The 18732-nt window shown below is 40.7% G+C and overlaps 2 protein-coding genes across 12 annotated transcripts in view; one reads left to right on the forward strand and one right to left on the reverse strand.

Annotated features, from left to right (window-relative positions):
- Positions 1–18732, forward strand: part of SMPD2 (sphingomyelin phosphodiesterase 2) — a 41915-nt gene that overhangs the window by 2100 nt on the left and 21083 nt on the right. For 2 of the 10 annotated variants that reach the window (XM_034991775.1, XM_034991774.1), the window contains 2 exons: positions 3042–3215; positions 11825–11922. The gene's annotated coding sequence lies outside the window, so the exon portion shown is untranslated. Of the gene's footprint in view, positions 1–661; positions 738–3041; positions 3216–3260; positions 3470–6833; positions 7026–7202; positions 7280–11824; positions 11923–18732 lie in introns of those variants that run through there. The other 8 variants (XM_034991772.1, XM_034991780.1, XM_034991779.1 and 5 more) reach the window with 8 other exon arrangements.
- PPIL6 (peptidylprolyl isomerase like 6) overlaps positions 5398–18732 on the reverse strand; it is a 30987-nt gene continuing 17652 nt past the window's right edge. For both annotated transcript variants that reach the window (XM_034991784.1, XM_034991783.1), the window contains 2 exons: positions 10237–10372; positions 5398–5682 (listed from right to left, as the gene is read on the reverse strand). In XM_034991784.1, coding sequence (XP_034847675.1) covers positions 5571–5682; positions 10237–10372 — 248 coding nt within the window. In that variant the 3' untranslated portion in view covers positions 5398–5570. The remainder of the gene's footprint in view (positions 5683–10236; positions 10373–18732) is intronic.

Below are 18732 nucleotides of genomic sequence, written 5' to 3' on the forward strand. Positions count from 1 at the left end.
CACCCGAAAGTTTGTTAGAGATGCAAAATCTCGGGCCTCACCTAAGACCTCCCAAATGGTAATCTGCATTTTTTTTTTTTTTTGAGATCTATATGTACGTGTGTTTTAAAGTTTGAGAAGACTGCTTTACATTATAACCTGTGGAGAACTATCCTCCTAAATTGCTGCAGTTCTTAATAGTGCCTCATCTACGAGATGACGTCAAGCAAAACATTTTGTAAAGTTTTTGTTTTGTTTTACAAATATAAGGGCAGGGTACAAATGCAAACCTCTTGGATGTAGATTCTGTCTAGACTGGCACCTGAGACGTATTTATTTTTGTTTCTTCTCTGCTTCAAACCCTGGGTCTGCTAGAATTTTTTCCGTTATATCTCTTAGTCCTTTAGAAAACAGAAGGAAACCGTTTTTCTAACATATCCCTTTGGAACAACCCAAGTTCAATCTAAACTACACCCCAGGCAGCTTTCTTTCTTTCTTTTCTTTTCTTTTTTTCAGTTCCATTAAATTTCCTTTCTTTCTTTTTTTTTAAGATTTTATTTATTTGACAGAGAGCGAGACAGGGACATTCTGGTTTTTAAAAATATTCAAGGGATTTGTCCTGAGTGCTAGAGTCCCAGTCCCCCTGACCTAAGACCCCTCTGCCTTGTTGACTCTCCTGCAGCTGGAGGGCTCACCTCTAGTCCAGCAGGAGCTCCAGGACCCTGAACCCGGCCTCTAGTCGCTGTCCCTTCTGATTGGTCAGTGTTTGCATGTTTATGCTGCCTTGATGAAATCAAAGTTTTTTGTCTCATCATTTTTTCTCATTCTATTCTGTTGTCACATCTTGTATTTTATAACTTTTTCTTGCACATACCTGCATGCCACAAGTCTCGACTGTCTTTTTTTTTTTTTTTTTTTTAAAGATTTTATTTATTTGAGGGGCGCCTGGGTGGCTCAGTCGTTAAGCGTCTGCCTTCAGCTCAGGCTGGGATCAAGCCCCGAATCGGGCTCCCTGCTCAGCGGGAAGCCTGCTTCTCCCTCTCCCACTCCCTGTGCTTGGGTTCCCTCTCTCGCTGTCTTTTTCTCTGTCAAATAAATAAATAAAATCTTTAAAAAAAAAAAAAAGATTTGAGAGAGTGCATGTACTCACACCGTGTGTAAGCAAGGGGAGGGGCAGTGTGAGAGGGAGAGAGAGAATCCCAAACAGACTCCACCCTCATGCAGGGCCCGACACAGGGCTTGATCTCACAACCCTGAGATTGTGACCTGAGCCGAAATCAAGAGTCAGGTGCTTAACCAACTGAGCCACCCAGGCGCCCCTATCTATGTCTTTAATACATCCCGGTGGTTCTTAATGTGGGGTCTTCAGACCAGCAGCATCAGCACCACTTGGAACATGTTAAAAATGCAGATTCTCTGGCCCACTCCAGACCCACTGAATCAGAAATTGGGATGAGGCTTAGGAACCTGTTTTTTGTTGATAGGCTCAAGCATTTCTCATGCACACCGAAGTAAAAGAACCTATGATTTATCACATTTTGAAAGCCCTCTATCAAATATCAAGCTTTGTACTTTGTTATATATGTTACTATCGAGTTTGTTACAGAAATTTTGTATGATCTATAAAATTTATTTGAGATATGGACTGGCTAGATTGGCCAATTTAAGTTATTCCATTTTAGGAAGGGTGGTGGATAATATAATCAACATAGTAGTTTTAAAAAATGAGAGCGTATCACTAGGTGTGATGGAAATCCATTTTAATTTTGAGGATATACTTTTGAATAAATTCAGTCAATTGAAAATTAATGTGATGTTAATGACAATGCTAAGACTGAGCATAAGAGGGACTTGGTGTTTCTTGAAGTGATGATGATGATATTCTTTCGGTCAGTGGCAGCTTGACTGGTTTTTGTGGGTTAACATTCCAGAAGGGAAGCTAATTTTTATTGAATAGTTGCTACATGTCAAGCATCATCAGAAGTGTCTTCACATACTATCTCAGCCCTCAAACCACTGTGAGATAGATGTACCCCCATTTTACTAATGAAATTGAAACCCAAAGTAAGTAGTACTATTATTGATTTCATAAATTTACTCAGAGAATCTCTAAACTTTTAGAGTCAGAGCTAACAGCTTCTTTACTTCCAACTCTTCTTTCTACAAATGAGGAAGGTGAAAGACTAAGTTATGTGATTGCTACATTTCTAGGTAACTGGGACTAAGACACTCCTAATTTAAGATATGTATAGAGTGCAAAAACTCAAAATATGGAATCCTGAGGTTGCCAGACTCTTCATTCATTAACAAATAATGGGCATGGTTTGCAGTTGGGGCAAACAAATTCTTCAGACAGAATTTTAAATGTTTATCTCAAATCTCCCAAAATGAGAAAAATGTCCAGATACCACAGTCCCCTTATTAACATGACAGTGTAAGTTACAGAATATGAGTTTGACTTTGCCATATCAGCAATTAGGGCAAGATCACATAACATTTTGTATAAATCATCAGAATGCCTTTACTTTCATATTTGTAGACATGGAAAAGTCTAGAATTCCTTCTGTTTAATCAAATCAGAGTCTTTCAATTTGGTTAAATCAAAGTCTTATATTTGGAGTTAATTGGGATAAGCTTTTGAATCCTTGAATCAATTTCTTCAAATGACATGGCTAAACATACATATTCTGATACAGAATACATTCTAATACAGATGTATCACTGTGTGTACCTTTAAATGGTGGTAATAAGAACCACTGCATATGTAGATCTGTGATTAAAGTTTCTACAGCCAGAGAGTAGGAAGTGGGAGCGGACAAAGGGACCAGGGACTTGCCATCCTTTAGAAGGTTGGCAGAGTTCTACCTTTGCATTGCAGGTAAGTTGAAAAAAAAAAGAGCTGGAATCAGTTTCTTACACCCATGCAAATATCTCCGTTCTTTCACAATATCAGATAAAATGTTTAATTCCCTAGTATATGGGCTCATGCAAGTAAGAGCAAGTAAGAATTGCTCTGCTGCTTGTTATTACATGACTAATGCTTGTTAATTTGTTTCAACTAGGATCTCTGCAGAGCATCAATTTCGTTCATCACATGCTTCACTATTGGTGAGAGGCCCCATGGCAAGCCTAGCTCCCCAGTAGGCTTTGAAATGTCACCAGTATGACCAGAGGAACCCATCCAAAGGCCCAGAGAGAGGATCTGGAGACTTCATGCAAACAGCTTAACCTCTCAGGTTGGCCAAAACTCTTCAGAAGAGAGGAAGAGGAACTGTCTCCTCTTTAGTGTTTCTCAAATCTCATTATTAATCAGAGTAATTGAGGAGCTTTTAAAAAATACAACTTCCTAGGCCAACCCTGAAGGTTATACACCATACACCAGTAATTTGTTGAGCATACATTTAATGAGCACATACAGCATAAAAAGGTCCTATTCTAGATCCTGCCTACAAATTATTGATTCCTTGGACCCTCACAACAACTCTATATGGTAGGTACTCTGCTTTGACATGAAGAAATAGAGGCACAGGGAAGTTCTTGCCTGAGTCCATGCATCTAGGGAATGGCAGGGCTAGGATTCAAAGCCAGGCTGTCTGGCTCCAGAACACACATTCTTTTTTTTTTTTTTTTTTTTTTAAAGATTTATTTATTTGAGAGAGCAAGGATGAGAGAGAGAGAGCACATGAGAGGGGGGAGAGTCAGAGGGAGAAGCAGGCTCCTCGCCGAGCAGGGAGCCCGATGCGGGACTCGATCCCGGGACTCCGGAATCGTGACCTGAGCTGAAGGCAGTCGCTCAACCAACTGAGCCACCCAGGCGCCCCAGAACACACATTCTTAACACTCTGCTGCCTCTGGGTCACTTGAGAATGTGACCTAGGCAGTATGCTTTCTCCCCGTCCACCTCCAATCCTAGTATAAAAGCATATACCACATAGCAATAAAGCTGTTATTAAAAAAAAAAACAAAAAACATTTCAGTTGTCAGGAGTTAGGGATGGATGGTGGGGAGCAGGGGAGTAGGTGTAACCATAAAGGGATAGCCCAGGGGAGGTCTTTTTGAAAAGTTGCATGACTTGACTGTGGTATCAGTCACATGAATCTACACATGATAAAATGATAACACACACGGGACTGATGTCAGTTGCCTGGTTTATATATTGTATATAGAAACTGTTCATATATTATATATCGAACAATCTATATTGTATATATTGTACAAATGTGTAAGATAGCTCCATCGAAGAACCTGGGTGATCAGTACACAGGACTGCTTGCTCTGTACTATTTTTGCAACTTCCTATAAATCTATAATCATTTCAAAATGAAAAGTAAAAAAAAAAGCATATGCCTCCTTTTGGCAACCCCCAAGTCAATTAGAGGCCCGTCTCCTTAAGATTGGCTCAAAGAGAGATCATTCTTGGAAGACAGACCTTCCGCAAAGGGCAAGAAAAACCCAAAACGTAATGGCCTTGAGCAGAGCATGAATTCAGTGGCAGCGGCGGGTGGAGGCAGCTGAGCAAGGTCACCACCAACAGAGTCACGCACTCAGTCACTACAAAGAGAGGGCTGAAACCAGTTACTTATGTCTTGCAGTGATTCCCAAATGACTAGTGCCCAGCTGGCTAAACAAGAACCTCTGGGTTGAGCGAAATGAATGCACAGAGTCCCTTTCCCACACTTAGAGACTCTGACTCAGTAGATCAAGGCCAGGGTCCAGCAGTCTGTGTTTTAAAAGCTGCCCAGGTGATGGGTTTGAGAATCTCAGATTAAGGAGCAGGTGATAAAGCAGGATCCCCAGTAACATCTCAGGAGTCAACCACTACAGGGTTTATTTGGGTTGGGATGATTAACCCAAGCCCTTGGTTTTCCTATGGTTGGTGTAGCTCAGAGCTAAGCATTCTCGTCATGTCAGATAACAATATCCAAAGTATATGCCTTTTTCTGAATGCTGTGTATAAACTGTGAACTATTATGATGAATTTTTCTATTGCCTCTTTTCTATTTGGTTATTTACCATGTTTCTTAGGGCAGAAATGTAGTTTACAAACAACACAATTCTGTTCCAAATGCTTTAGGATTGGAAGGCCAGTAGGTACTGCTGCTAAATTAAGAATGGTTTTGGCTACAAGTTGCAAAATAATCAACCAGTAGTAATGTCAACAAGCAGGAGCCTATTTGCCTTACAGTAGAAAGTCCAGAGATAGGTGCTTGCTGGTATTGGTTCTGCAGCTCAAGAGTTGGGGCTGACATCTCCAGATCTCTTGGCCTTTCCTTCACGGCTCCGACCTGTCTGCATTCAAGACTGGTTGAGGGGAAGGGACAGGACCACTGGCATTCTACTCTTGTCTCACTGGCCAGATGGTATCCCATGACCACTACTGGTTGCAAAGGAGGCTGGGAAATTAAGTGTTTTGCTTTTATAGTCTCTGCGGCAGAGGCAAGAAAGGAAAATGGGGAGGGATTGGGTGTTGGGAGGGCCAACCTAGAGCATCTGTACAGCTTTCAAATTAAATTTTATCAAGCACTGTTTAATTATAGAAACAGCTGATCAGATGCATAATAATAAGTTGTCAGGAAATATTGATATGAAAATCAGGCATAAAGATCTCCACTGTCAACAATTATACATCGTTGTTTTGGTCTTTCATTCTCTGTTGGAACCAATTCTAGTTTTTGAAGAACTTTGGTTCCTTCAGTCAATTGCCTGTATAGAAGGAAAAAAATGGAAAATTTAGTCAGAAATTTTCACATTAGCTTCCATTCCATTCAGTCATAAATATAAATAGCCCTAGATGTGTCCACTTTGCCATGGTTCCTCCACATCTGTTCTGGGACCCTTTGAATCTGTCATCCTCACTGCTGTCAGAGTGATCCCTTAAAAATGCAACCTAAAAAAAAAAAAAAATTGCAAGTCTGCTCTCACCTCCCTGCTTAAAATATTTCAGTAATTTCCCATTATCCTTATGATAAAGACCAAAAATCTCCCACCATGGCCTGCCATGGGCTGCCTCCCCGCTGCCCCCCAGTGCTGTCCTAGGGCATGCTCCCCTGGCTCTGCCCCAGCTAGACTGACTTCAGTACCTCAGTATCCCATGTTGCTTTCCTGCCACGTCTGTCTGCTGTGCTCCTGCCCCCCGCTTCCCCTTCACGTCCCTACCTCCTGGTCTGCCTTCAGATCTCAGCTCAGTCATCACTCCTCGTCACTCCTTGCTTATGTCAAGCTCCCGGCTGTCTTTATAGGAGTTATCGGGGATAATTTGACATTTATTTGTATGCTGCTTTGGTTAATTTCTGATTCTCCCATGAGGACATAGTTCATGCTTTTACTTAGTACTCAATGCCTAACACACTGCCTGGGACATAGTAGGCACCTAATCACATCGCTGAATACGTGAATAAAAGCTCAAAGCCATGCTAGTTTGGATCTCTGTAGATATTCACTGGCCATGAGCTAGAACTCCCTGAGAGGAGCTGTACTTAACGATGGTTCTCTCAACTGCAAGAGAGTAACATGGGCTAGAGAGACAGCCCTAAACGTAGGAATGGTTCCCTTTGCCAGTGTTTGAGTTGAGGCAGTGGCTGAGGGGAAGGTACAATTTCCATTTCATGAACTTTTATATGGACACAGCAGTGCTGACACTGAACATGCTGTAGTCATCTCTTTGTCTGCCTCTCTGGCTGTCGCCGTCAGAAACCATGACACAGAGCCCAACACAAGGTACATTCTGAGGATGAGGAGCAAGGGATAAACGGACAGATTCACCTCTGACCAAAGAGGATGTAGAGCCTGGTCTCCAGATTGGTTTCACAAATACTGAAGGAGCACCTACTGTGTGCATCTCTCCACTGTGACAGGTGTTAGAATAGAAGATGCAAGTTTTTACAGAGCGCCAAGGAGGACAAAGAAGCAGTTTGATTCTGGTAATCAGGAGGTTTCTGACTTAAGCCTTGAACGGGATTTTGGCCGAAAGGAACAAGATAAGCAAAGGCCCAGAGGCTGTCCTGGGAGTGTTGGTACTCTGGTCTGGCTGCAGCTCAGCTGCCATGGTGAGTTTCCAAGTCTCCATTTCCAGCCTTTGCGCCCCCTTGAATACCTACTTATGGTATCCCAGAGTTGCCTTCTGCCTCACATGTAGGTATCCTAACCTGAAACATAACTTGTCCATCCTAAATCCATGATCTTCTCTCCCATATGCTCCTATTTTCTATCTTGGTGAACGGCATCAACCATCCGACCAGTTTTAAGATCCTAGGAGTTTCTCTAGACCGTCACTACCCAGTATGGTAGCCACTGGCCACAGGTGGGTATTTAAATTTAAAACTTAGTAAATTTAGTTCCTCAGTTGTACCAGTCAGATTTTGAGTGCTCAGTAGCCACATGGGGCTAGCAGCTGTCACACGGGACAGCACAGATTGTAGTACATTTGCATCACTGCAGAAGATTCTGTTACATACCACTGCTTGATACTCTTCCCATGACCTCACCACCACCATCGAAATAGTCACTAGAGTCTTGTTGAATCCAAACTCTGAGTATCTCTTGAGTCTTTCTGTTTACCCCTCGCTTCTCTGTACTGCCAGTGCCTTGGGCCAGGACTTCATTTATGGTACTATTATTACTATTATCATCGCTTCCAAACTGGACTTGCCAGTCTCATTTTCATCCTTTGCCAATCAATTCCCCACTTCTGCTGAAAAGAATTTTTTCAAAATGAGACCCTGGTCGTGTTGCTCCCAATTAATTCCTCCATGGCTTCCCATCTCCTTTGGGTGGGGGTCCCTGCTTAGCAGCATTGCACTCATAGCCCTTTGGGACCTGGGCCTGACCGTCTCCTCCTCTCTACCCTCCTCTCTCTCTCCATTCACCCCTAGGGTGCTAAGCTCTAGCCAGACCAAATGAATTATAGGTAAGAGGCTCTCTCTATTCCATAGGGCCCCTCTGCAAAGGCTCTTCACTCTTCCTAAAATTTGATTTTACTCATTTTGATTTCAGTCTTCTCTGGCTAACTTCTACTTGAATTTCAATACTCATCTCATCTTCTCATGAAGCTTTCTATGACCACCCCCCCATTTGGGAGTCCCCTATAATGAAATTAATCCCCCCCCCACTGTCCCCAACATATACCCCTTCTACCTATGCATGTATGAATGGAGATCTTACAGGCTTGTATTTTGACATTCTTTCCCTATGAAACCATTGGGCAAGATAGTCTCCCCGAAGGGCATTCCTAGTGTCATCCATCTGAAGGGACAAGTTCATGTACCAGAAACTAGGGCTCAAAAGGAGGGTCTGTCTCTGGACCTTGCTAACCATGTCTGGGATTCCAGGAGCTCAGATAAACCTGAGGACGCTCTGAGATGATAGGAAGAGAAAGCATTAACACCAGAGGCAGCCTTACAGTGGAGAAGGATGATACCCCTGAAGGAGTTACACTTTGTCAGAGTATCTACTTGCTATTATGGTGCTTCTCCCTAGTGTTCTTTAAGGTCTTGTTTAAATATTTCAGCCCAGACTCAGCTCTGATTTGGAGATTTAAGGGATCGATTGAGATCATACTTGGGCTAGAACAATAAAAGAGGTGCAGTGCCCCCCCTAAAACCAGTGTGGTGGTGACAAAGAAATTGAGTGAGCAAAATACCCCTGGAGGAAGGTGAATCACATGGAAAATAACGATCGTCAAAAGGAGACCACATCCTCCACTCCACTGCCATCCTTTAGGGATCTGTGTTTGCTTTTACTAGAGGAGTTGGAGGGTGCTGTGTCCTGTCTCTCCTGTATCCCCAGTGCACTCTTACAGAACTGGCATAGCCTATGTCTAACTTACAGTTGTTGGTTTTCTAATACACTGTAGACTCCCTAAAGGGCAGAAACTGTGCCTCTTCACTCTTTCCCCAGGACTGAGCACCATGACTGGCATATAGTAGGTGCCTAATAAAATGCTGGTTGAATGAGTGAGTCAGGAGGCTAACAGAAGTGAAAGCTGAAATAGATGTGGGGTCAGCAGTAAAGGCCCCGAATGCCACTCTAGACTTCAGGGTATATGCATCTGGGGGTGGACATGGTGAAAAAGGAGACATAAAACATTTTAAAGTAGTCATGTGTGCATTTGAGAAGGAATCTTTTGGAAAGATAGGAAGGATCACCTAATCATGTGGTTAAGATGACAGGAAGATACTTAAATGATCCAAGAAACTGTGAGTTTTATTTGGATTTTAAAATAATTGAGGAATGCGTTTTCAAAATCAGAATACAGTTTATTAGGACCAGGGAAAATAGAAGATAACATCATTTTAGGTTATGCATCTATCAATATAAAATCGTCTTTTGGATGAAAATACACTTTCTGCTTTTTCGGTCTAGAAATATCACTTGCATTACACTGAAGGGATAATTGTGGTTTAAATTAAAACTGCTATGAAATTTCTTCAGTAATTATCCCTGTGGAATAGCTGGAATAATCTAATACTTATTCAGAAAAATTCTGACACTCTGCATCATTTCAGGGAAGACCAAGTAAGCTTCTACTTATGTTCACTCCACTAATCAAATAGAGACATAAACACTGGAGTGATAAAGAGTATGTCCATCATCCATTTTAGGTCCACATGCCTATAAGCAACTTGCTAATAATATTCTAGTCATTATTACCTGAGGTGTTTCCATATTTTAAATTGTTCAGTTAAAAAAGTTACTTGTAATTTGGATAGTTTTCATATATCTCTTCACAGTGTTCATGGACAGGCACTTAAATGGCTTCAGCTCACTTCTGCATCTAAATATATCTATGTGATTAAGCACTATGGTATTATTCATAGTAAATAAGAATGACAATATCCTTGAGGCTGAAGATAGAAGGATGGATGGATAGTCAGAACATAATAATGGCTGTACCTTAATGGTTTCTGTGTTTTTTATAGGTAGCGGGCTTCTTATGAAATATTTATTCTAAATGTTTGTATTTGTATTATTTTTGCTTTTAAATTACATCTTCAGTTACCCATAAACTATGTGGACCACATTTTTTAAAAAGATTTTATTTATTTATTTTGGAGAGAAAGAGAGGGCATGAGCAGGGGGAGGAGCAGAGAGAGAGGGACAAGCAGACTCCATGGTGAGTGCAGAGCCTGACTTGGGGCTCAATCCCACAACCCTGAGATCACAACCTGAGCCAAAATCAAGAGTCAGGTGCTTAACCAACTGAGCCACCCAGGTGCCCCAAACCGTATATATATATAGACAAGTTTACAATGTACATACCCAAAAGCCACGTATTTTCTATCTAGATAGGGCGCTGGTTGTAGTGTGATGTAGAATTGTGACCCGTTGCTGTGACGGCCTTTGTTGGCCATCCCAAGAACTCCCCTTTTATTATGAGGAATTGAAAAGTTTTCATCTAGAAAAGACAATACATAGTAGGTCATTGAAATATTTCCAAATTGTATTCTGTTTCATATTTCACTCAACTGGGCTGTTAAAAAAGATAAGCTAGAAAGTCTTCATTAGAACTATTTTCAACATTTCTCCACCTTCAGTTTATCATTACTGTAGCTAAAACCAAGTCTGCTAAGAAAATTAGTAATGTCAAAGGAAGGACATCGCTGAGGAATAAAGATCAGCATATTTTCTTGTGCTGTGTGGCAGTAGTATTTCATTCAAGCTACCAGTGTAAATACCCTCTTTGGGAAGGCTTTTGGATCTGACCCCGGCCCTCACAGCACCTTCTGCAGCCCTCTGTGGTGTCTTCGTGACCTGCGCTGCTGTTGATACAACTTTTCTTCTCTGCTGTGTGCAGGCGGTCTCCGTATAGCTTTGCTCCTAAGGCCTCCTGGCACGTTAGCCGGCACAGATGTGGCCTTAAATGTTGGCGATGAAAAGAAAGGAAGTCATGCTTATTTTTAGTAGTCTTTAAATAAAGTTTGATCTCAAACCTTATATAGATTGACCAAGATTTTGTGGAAAGTGGTTTTTTTTTTAATTTTTTTTTTTTTTTAGTGTAAGGTTAGCAAGTAAAGAGAATTGTATGGTGGTGAATTAGGCCACTCTTTTCAGGAAGTGCCGTTTCTAGCATAAAGTAAGATTTACCTCCAAACTCAGAAACACAGAGGAAGTGGTGGAAGAGGAATTCACTAAAGTTTTCATTCAATAACCTTATAAAATTCTGGGAATATTTGAGAGGTATGAGCATTAACTGTCAAGATTTCCTGAAGCTGCAGTTGCTAAGTATTCGACGTTTCAAAGCTAAACCAACTAAGCAATGAAGCTGTATCCGTAGTAGTTACTTTTAGCTTTTAAATTGCAACTGAGTAAAAACCTCTGAAATCTTGTGAGGTGCATATAAAGCACTTTTGTACAAATGAGCCTATATAATTACATTGATGCTCTGTATTCATTTCAAGGGAATTAAGAAATAATCCATTACTTTTACAGAAAATTACATGGCACAGAAGTCTGCCCAAGGTAAAGATTCAGAGTTTTAACAAAACAGTATTTGTCATTGCTCTCAGATATATGATAAATTTTTTCTTAAATTCTGTAAGCAATAAGAAGAAAATTTATAGGGTTGTAACATTTTTTTACCCGAAGTTCTATGATTATGGGAGAAATTTTAAGGCTTAATTAACTGGACATTGGGGAGGTATGTGCTGTGGTGAGCACTGTGTATTGTGTAAGACTGATGAATCACAGACCTGTACCCCTGAAACAAATAATACATTATATGTTAATTTAAAAAAAAAATTTTTTAAGTTAATATGTAGGTATAGGCAGCCCTTGACTTACAAATTTAAAGTGTGTTTACCTCAAAAGTGTGAAAATTAAGTAACTGTGTTAACGATTGTTTTAACAGAATGTTGCTGTGGAACTTAAGGACCTGAGGCTTGTCGCTTCAAGATTGGCAGCGACGGCAGGGCAGAGGGGAGTCACTCGGTGACTCTGCCACACCAGGTAAAGCCCTTGGGTAGAATTATTCCTGGAAAGCATCCCACTGAGGGGAGGGGAGCCAACCCCCGCCCCCCCTACACAGTTACTGGTGGGGGCCTTTGCTATGAAACAAGTTGTGGTGACCTTCCCATACAAACTCAGCATGAGCTGCAGCTGGGACTGGGCCATTGGTGCCTCCTCCACAGCTCACTCGGGGAATGGAGTGGACCCCCAGCCTCACGGGAGCGTATTATCCACTTAAAGATCAGAGCCAGTAGCATAATGGAGTTCGAAATAAAATTCTGTCCTTAGAGAAATATTTTTTCACAAGTAACAAGATGGAGAGTGAAAATCCCAGGTTTAATTCAACATTTGTTTATTTGACAAATATTTTTACAATGCCTAGTGTGTTGAGGGTTAAGTGCAGAGCTTAAGACTTTTCAGTTATATAAAAAGTGTAACTTTAATGTGCTCACATAATTTTTTGAGGACAGGGAAAAACAACCCTTCTCCTCCCCACTTTGTCTGAGTGGGGTAATTAACTATTCTAGATTATTTTCACTCTCTTAGCAGCTGTGAATGGAAAGGAAAAATTTCAGCAACCTACAAAAAAATGTTTTGAAGTAGGAAGAACAAAAAACGTCTTTTTTATTGCCGGGCAAAAATAGAAAAATTTAAAATTTGAGTGCTGGCTAAACCTGCAAAATTAGTAATAATTTTATTTTTAGGTCATGTTAACTGAGGCATGGAAGGAAGTTTAAAAGCTATGGTAAGATCTCAGGACCCTCTCATTACATTGTCTGTGACTCAGGAATTCCCGCCTCTACCATTTACCATAAGATATGGAATCGAGTTACTGCTCTGTGGTCAAAACTGGCATCATTTGTAACATACAACATGAAGGGTAACATGTAACTATTTGAAATAGAAATCAGACTTTATATGCTGAAGAAAATCGGCTTCTGAATCTGTTTAAAATAAAGCTCATTGATGCTTACAAAGGAAGCAACTACCACAAGTCTGGGAAGACTGCCATGCATTCTCTCTGGTAAAAGTATAATTAGACAGGGGCGCCTGAGTGGCTCAGTTGGTTAAGCAACTGCCTTCAGCTCAGGTCATGATCCTCGAGTCCCAGGATCGAGTCCCAGGATCGAGTCCCCATTGGTGTTCCCTGCTCAGCGGGGAGTCTGCTTCTCCCTCTGACCCTCCCCCCTCTCATGCTCTCTCTCTCTCAAATAAATAAAATATTTTTTTAGAAAAGTATAATCAGACAGGTTAGGACATTTCCATATAATTTGCTGAAGGCAATCATACCAAGTAAAAATCTGACCCGAATCCTACAGTATCAGTTTTGTGAACCAACTGTTCTATTTTTACCATCATATTTGATAACAGCTATTCACTATTTATTATTATATAAAAGTACATGAAAGTGTGCTACTTAGCATGTTTTAATTGTTGCTTTAATGAAGCATTTGTAAGTCAACATGTTGATTGTGTGTGTGACATTAGGAAGGAATAGCCAGTATTCATGAACACTTGCAGGGATAAACAGGGTGTATTTATAACATTGAACACTAGTGACAAGAGGACTCCAGCTATAGAGAACATGAATGAATTTCATAGGCAGTGCATGAACAAAAGAAGCAAGGCACACAAAGAATGCCTACAGTGTAATTCCACTTACTTAAAATTCAAAAACGGGCAAAATTTAACTGTATTGTTTAGGGATACACACATGGGTGGTTAAACTATCAAGGAAAGCAAGGAAAAAAGGCAGGCTAGTGGTTACCTCTGAGGGAGGTGGAGTATTGTTGATGATGGATAAATAGGGTGTTTCTGGCATGCTGTCAATTTTTCTTTCTTGACAAGGATGGTAATACGGGGATTTGCTTTATAATTATGTTTTAACTGTGCATATGCACTTTCCATATATAAGTCTCACAATTTTTTAAAAAATAGCCCATAAATGGCTACCCAGACCATACTATTTTCAGTTATTCAGTACTGACAGTACATCAGGCTCTGTGTCTTTTATTAATGAACACTTTCATTTATCTTTTTTAAAGATTTTGAGAGAGAGAGTGAGCACGAGCAGGGTGAGGGGCAGAGGGAGGAGGGGCAGAGGGAGAAGCAGGCTTCCCGCCGAGCAGGGAGCCTGATGTGGGGCTCGATCCCAGGACCCCGGGATCATGACCTGAGCCGAAGGCAGAGGCTTAACTGACTGAGCCACCCAGGCACCCCGAACACTTTCATTTAAAGGCAAGGAGATCTAAGAATTAGACAAATGGATGTTAAGTGCTACGTCTGTGAATTAGGGCACAAGCTAATATTAACAAACTGGTCTACTAAACGTAACAAGGATAATACAGTATTTTAAAATATTTTTCTTTTTCTTTTTGTATAAATGATATTTTCTTTAGTCAGCCCAAACCACCTAATTGCCAATCCTTGGCCAGTGAGAAGGATTAGGGATATTATACAAGGAGAAAAAAAAGGGTTAATAGTTTCTAACATTCAGAATAGGATTTGGGAAGACTGTTTAAAAAGTTGTGATGCAAAACAGACTCTTCAAGTTAAAAAAATGATTAACCAATTTATAAAATAATCATCTAATTGAATAATTTATTACATTCTTTTAAATTCACTGTGCTCAGCCTAATAAAAATGAGTTTTGTGGTTGTAGTCATTTTTAGCAAGCCCTGGGTTTCAATCCTGCCGCTCATGGTAATAGGGTTCAATGAGAGAGATGTGGAGGAGGAGGGACGGGCTGGCTGCTGTGTGCATATCCCCCAGGGGCTGAAAGAGGGAGGGAAACCCATGCTTCTCTGTTCTGAGCAGTTACTCATCTCTCCTTGGGGGCATCTCTCCTTTTCATTTGATGGGTTATTGAGTTTCTAATTCTGCACCTGCAGACATCCTGAGTAATGGAGGCTTCCCTAAACACACTGGGCCTTCCCCTGGCACCAGAGGACAGCCGCCTCCATCTGGAGACTAAATCTCCGTAACAGTGTAAGGATAGGAGTGAGGGACCATCAGCAGAGGCACAGGGTTGTGCAGGGGGCAGGCAAGGGGAGGAGCTAAGAGATGTGTCTCCTGCTGGACAGAAGGGCCAAGTTGTCTGAGACTGTGCCTCCAAATAGGAGTCCGGGTGATCTGACAGCGGCCGTGGGGTGGACCGATAGGGTGGATTCTCATCAGGGATTAAGCCTGTCAGGAAAGCATCTAGGAACATCCCTTCCCCATCTGCAGTGTTTTATTTTAAGACCCAACTCAAAAGCTACTCTGGGCCACCGCCCCCGACTCTCCCAGGCAGCTGGTGGTTCTTTTCCCACAGTGCTCAGTGCTTCCTCTGTAACGGCCATTGGCACTGTGCCTGGAGCTAATCTGTTTCAGTAGCTGTCTGCACGAAACCTAAAATCTTTGAGGCTGGAGGCTTGGTCATATCATCTTTTGTTTCCTAAGGTCCTAGCACCATGTAGGCACCTAACTAAGAGTTGGATGTTTTATTAATGAATAAATAAATAAATGGAGTCACTCGCCCAGCTTCATTTGATAAAGCGGGCTCCACATGCACTTAGAAGGAAATTGGCTTTTCCTTTTCCCTTCACTTTGGTATTGGTTCAATATTACTTTAAAAACAAAACAAAAACCTTTTCATTGTATTAAAATTTAGACACAAAAGCCATAGAAAACTAATGTATAGTTGTATTTATTATTAGTTATTATAAGGGAAACACCCTTTTCATCCCCACTCAGTCCAGCTTAAGTGCCTTGTCTGGTTCAAAAGTAACCACTCCCCTGACTTTTAAATGCTCTCATGCTTAATGTTTCCTTATACGGTTGGCCCTTGAACAGCACTAGCTCTGATCTGCAGGGCTCCACTCACATGGGGATGTTTTTCAATGCGGTACAGAACTGTAAATGTATTTTCTCTTCCTTATGATTTTCTTTTTTTTTTTTTTAAAGATTTTATTTATTTATTTGAGAGAGAGAGAATGAGAGAGAGCACATGAGAGGGGGGAGGGTCAGAGGGAGAAGCAGACTCCCTGCTGAGCAGGGAGCCCGATGCGGGACTCGATCCAGGGACTCCAGGATCATGGCCTGAGCCGAAGGCAGTCACTTAACCAACTGAGCCACCCAGGTGCCCCCTTATGATTTTCTTAACATTTTCTTTAGCTTATTTCATTGTAAGAAGATGGTATATAATACATACAACTTACAAAATATGTGTTAATCAACTGTTTGTTTTTGATAAGGCTTCAGGTCAATAGTGTTAGTACTTAGTCCACAGCTATCAGTAGTTACTAGGTAGTATAGTTTAGTCTTTACCATTTTATTTTTTTCCCTTTTTTTAAAAGATTTTATTTATTTGAGAGAGAGAGCAGGGGGGAGGGGCAGAGGGGGAGAGAGAGAGAGGGATAAGCAGATTCCCTGCTCAGCAAGGAGCCCGATGCAGCTCGATCCCGTGGCCCTGGGATCATGACCCGAGCCGAAGGCAGATGCTTAACCGACTGAGCCACCCAGGTGCCCCAGTCTTTACCAGTTTAAAAGACTTGTTGTGACTTTTAAGTCTCTCTTAATCTTCAAGGTCTGCCTCTATCCCTTTACTTATCTTATCTGTTAATAAACCGGAGCTGTTTAACCTCTAGAATTTTTCCCAGTCCAAAATTTGCTGATTGCACCTGCATGGGGCATTTCAGTATGTTTCTGTGTTCTCTGTCCTGTCCTTTTGCCTAGAATACTTGTGTTAAGAAGGCAAATTAGTTTCAACTTGATTGATATATTGGAAACATCTGAGCATAATGAAGCTCGCCCGTGTTTATGTGCAATGTCTAGGAGAAACACCAGGTAAATGTAGAAAATGGCTCCCAGCTGAACCGAGCTGCATAGGAACACACACACCTCAGACGTCCGCCACAGGTCACCACATCCACCACATCCACCGACGTCTGATGTTACAACCTGCCTCCAATTTCAGAGAGCCCTCCTTCCACCACTTCACAATCACTCCCAAGCTGCAACTCTTCCCATGCCACCTCCTCAAACGTCAGGGAGCTTTCAAGGTAGAGTGCCAAATTTAGTTTAGTATTTGTGTTTCTTGACCATAAAATACATGTTAAACCGTTACTGTTTTTATCAGGTTACTCTATATTTTAATGTGTCACTGAGAAAGGGTTTTTTTGTACCGCACTTTTGCCGTAAGTCCTGTAGTTTTTAATGCATGATTTTGCATAGTGCAGAGATCTTTAAGACCATATGACATCACAACTGGTTGTATTTCCTGCAGATTGGCCGCTGGGTCCAGAGGCTTAATCAGACTCATGTTCTGTCCCTTTGGTGGTGTATTCTCTCCACAGAAGGCTCATAATGTCTGGTTGTCCCTGTTTTTGTGAAGTTGGCAGATACCAATGCAGCAAAGGCATAGATCCATTATTTCACTGGGGCAGCAAAATGGTGCTATTCTAATTCTTTTATTTCCTTGTCATCTATCTATTGGAATGCTTTTATAAGTAGCAATTTTATCTACAATTTAGTACAGTTCATATAGGAAAGGCAAGATAAATGCTTGATTCTTTGCTTATATTTATCAATTTTTAAGATAATGAATTTGTTTCCCATCATTCCCCCAAAGATAAGCTGTTAGGCTTTATTTTATAATATGATGTCATTATGAACTCATGGATTTAAAATACTTGTTGGGTTTCAGTTATTTGCGATTACTGTTCTTTTTGAAGTTCAAATCTTTGGCCAGTGAGAGCCTCTTCAAGTCGTCTCCCAAGGCCTTTGACATGACCCTAGTAAATCTTGAATAGCTTTCTTGCTATCTGATAATAGCATGACTAAACAGCAGGTTCAAGGCTCATTTTGTAATTTCCTGTCCTGGAACTGAAACCTGCCATTTCTCCCGGGAGCTCTGGTTTCTTTAAGTGAGAAGTGACACTTCAGAACACCAATCTAAATGCTAGGAGTGTGTAAAGCTACTAGGTTGGTCCTTGTAGACCAATTCAGTGGATAGAGCTATATAGGTAGATACACTTTGTGAGTTTAAACTGATATTTCCAATACAGAATATTTTACTTATTAGCCTCTATCATATTGCATATTTATCTCCCTTCTTGCACATTGAAAATCATGATTCTTTCAAGGATACACGAAACGATGAATTTAGGATATCCTATAATTACTTACTTTTTCCACATTACATATACAACAGTCTCAAAATAATAGTATTAATACCATCACTAGTATAATTACTGAAAATAGTTAAAAGTTTTTGCATACATTCTCCCCATTTTTTCCAGTTTTAAAAAGGTAGGCTAAAGATACAGTCATTACATATCATACTCTCACCCTTTATTCCTCATTAAAGTTTAGTTTCACAAGTCACTATGTGATTACTGCTCATCACCAATCCTTATGTCAGGGTCTCTCTTATAATTTGTTTGTGTGAAACTCATTCTGCAGTCGATTCCTCAGGATCAAGAAGGGCTTGTGGCAACATTATTCCCTAAAGTTTTACATATTGAAAAGTCTGTGTGCCCTTTATAATTCAGATTCAGTTTGGCTGAATATAAAATCCTTAGCTCATGATTCCTTTCCTTGAGCATCTTAAATGTATTACTCCATTTTCTCGTGACATAATAATATAATGTCAAAGAATATGATGATAACTTACTTTTCTTTCCCTTACAAATCACTTGCTCTTTTTGCCTACCTGCCCAAAGAATTTTTACTTTTTCTGAACTGTCCAAAATTTTACTAAAATATGTCTTAGTGTTGGTTGTTCTGGTTTAATATTATCAGGTGGCATTGTTCTCTTTCAAGAAGTAA

Source organism: Mirounga leonina, unplaced genomic scaffold (assembly GCF_011800145.1).
Source record: "Mirounga leonina isolate KUSES-001 unplaced genomic scaffold, KU_Mleo_1.0 Mir_53, whole genome shotgun sequence".
NCBI lineage: Eukaryota > Metazoa > Chordata > Mammalia > Carnivora > Phocidae > Mirounga > Mirounga leonina.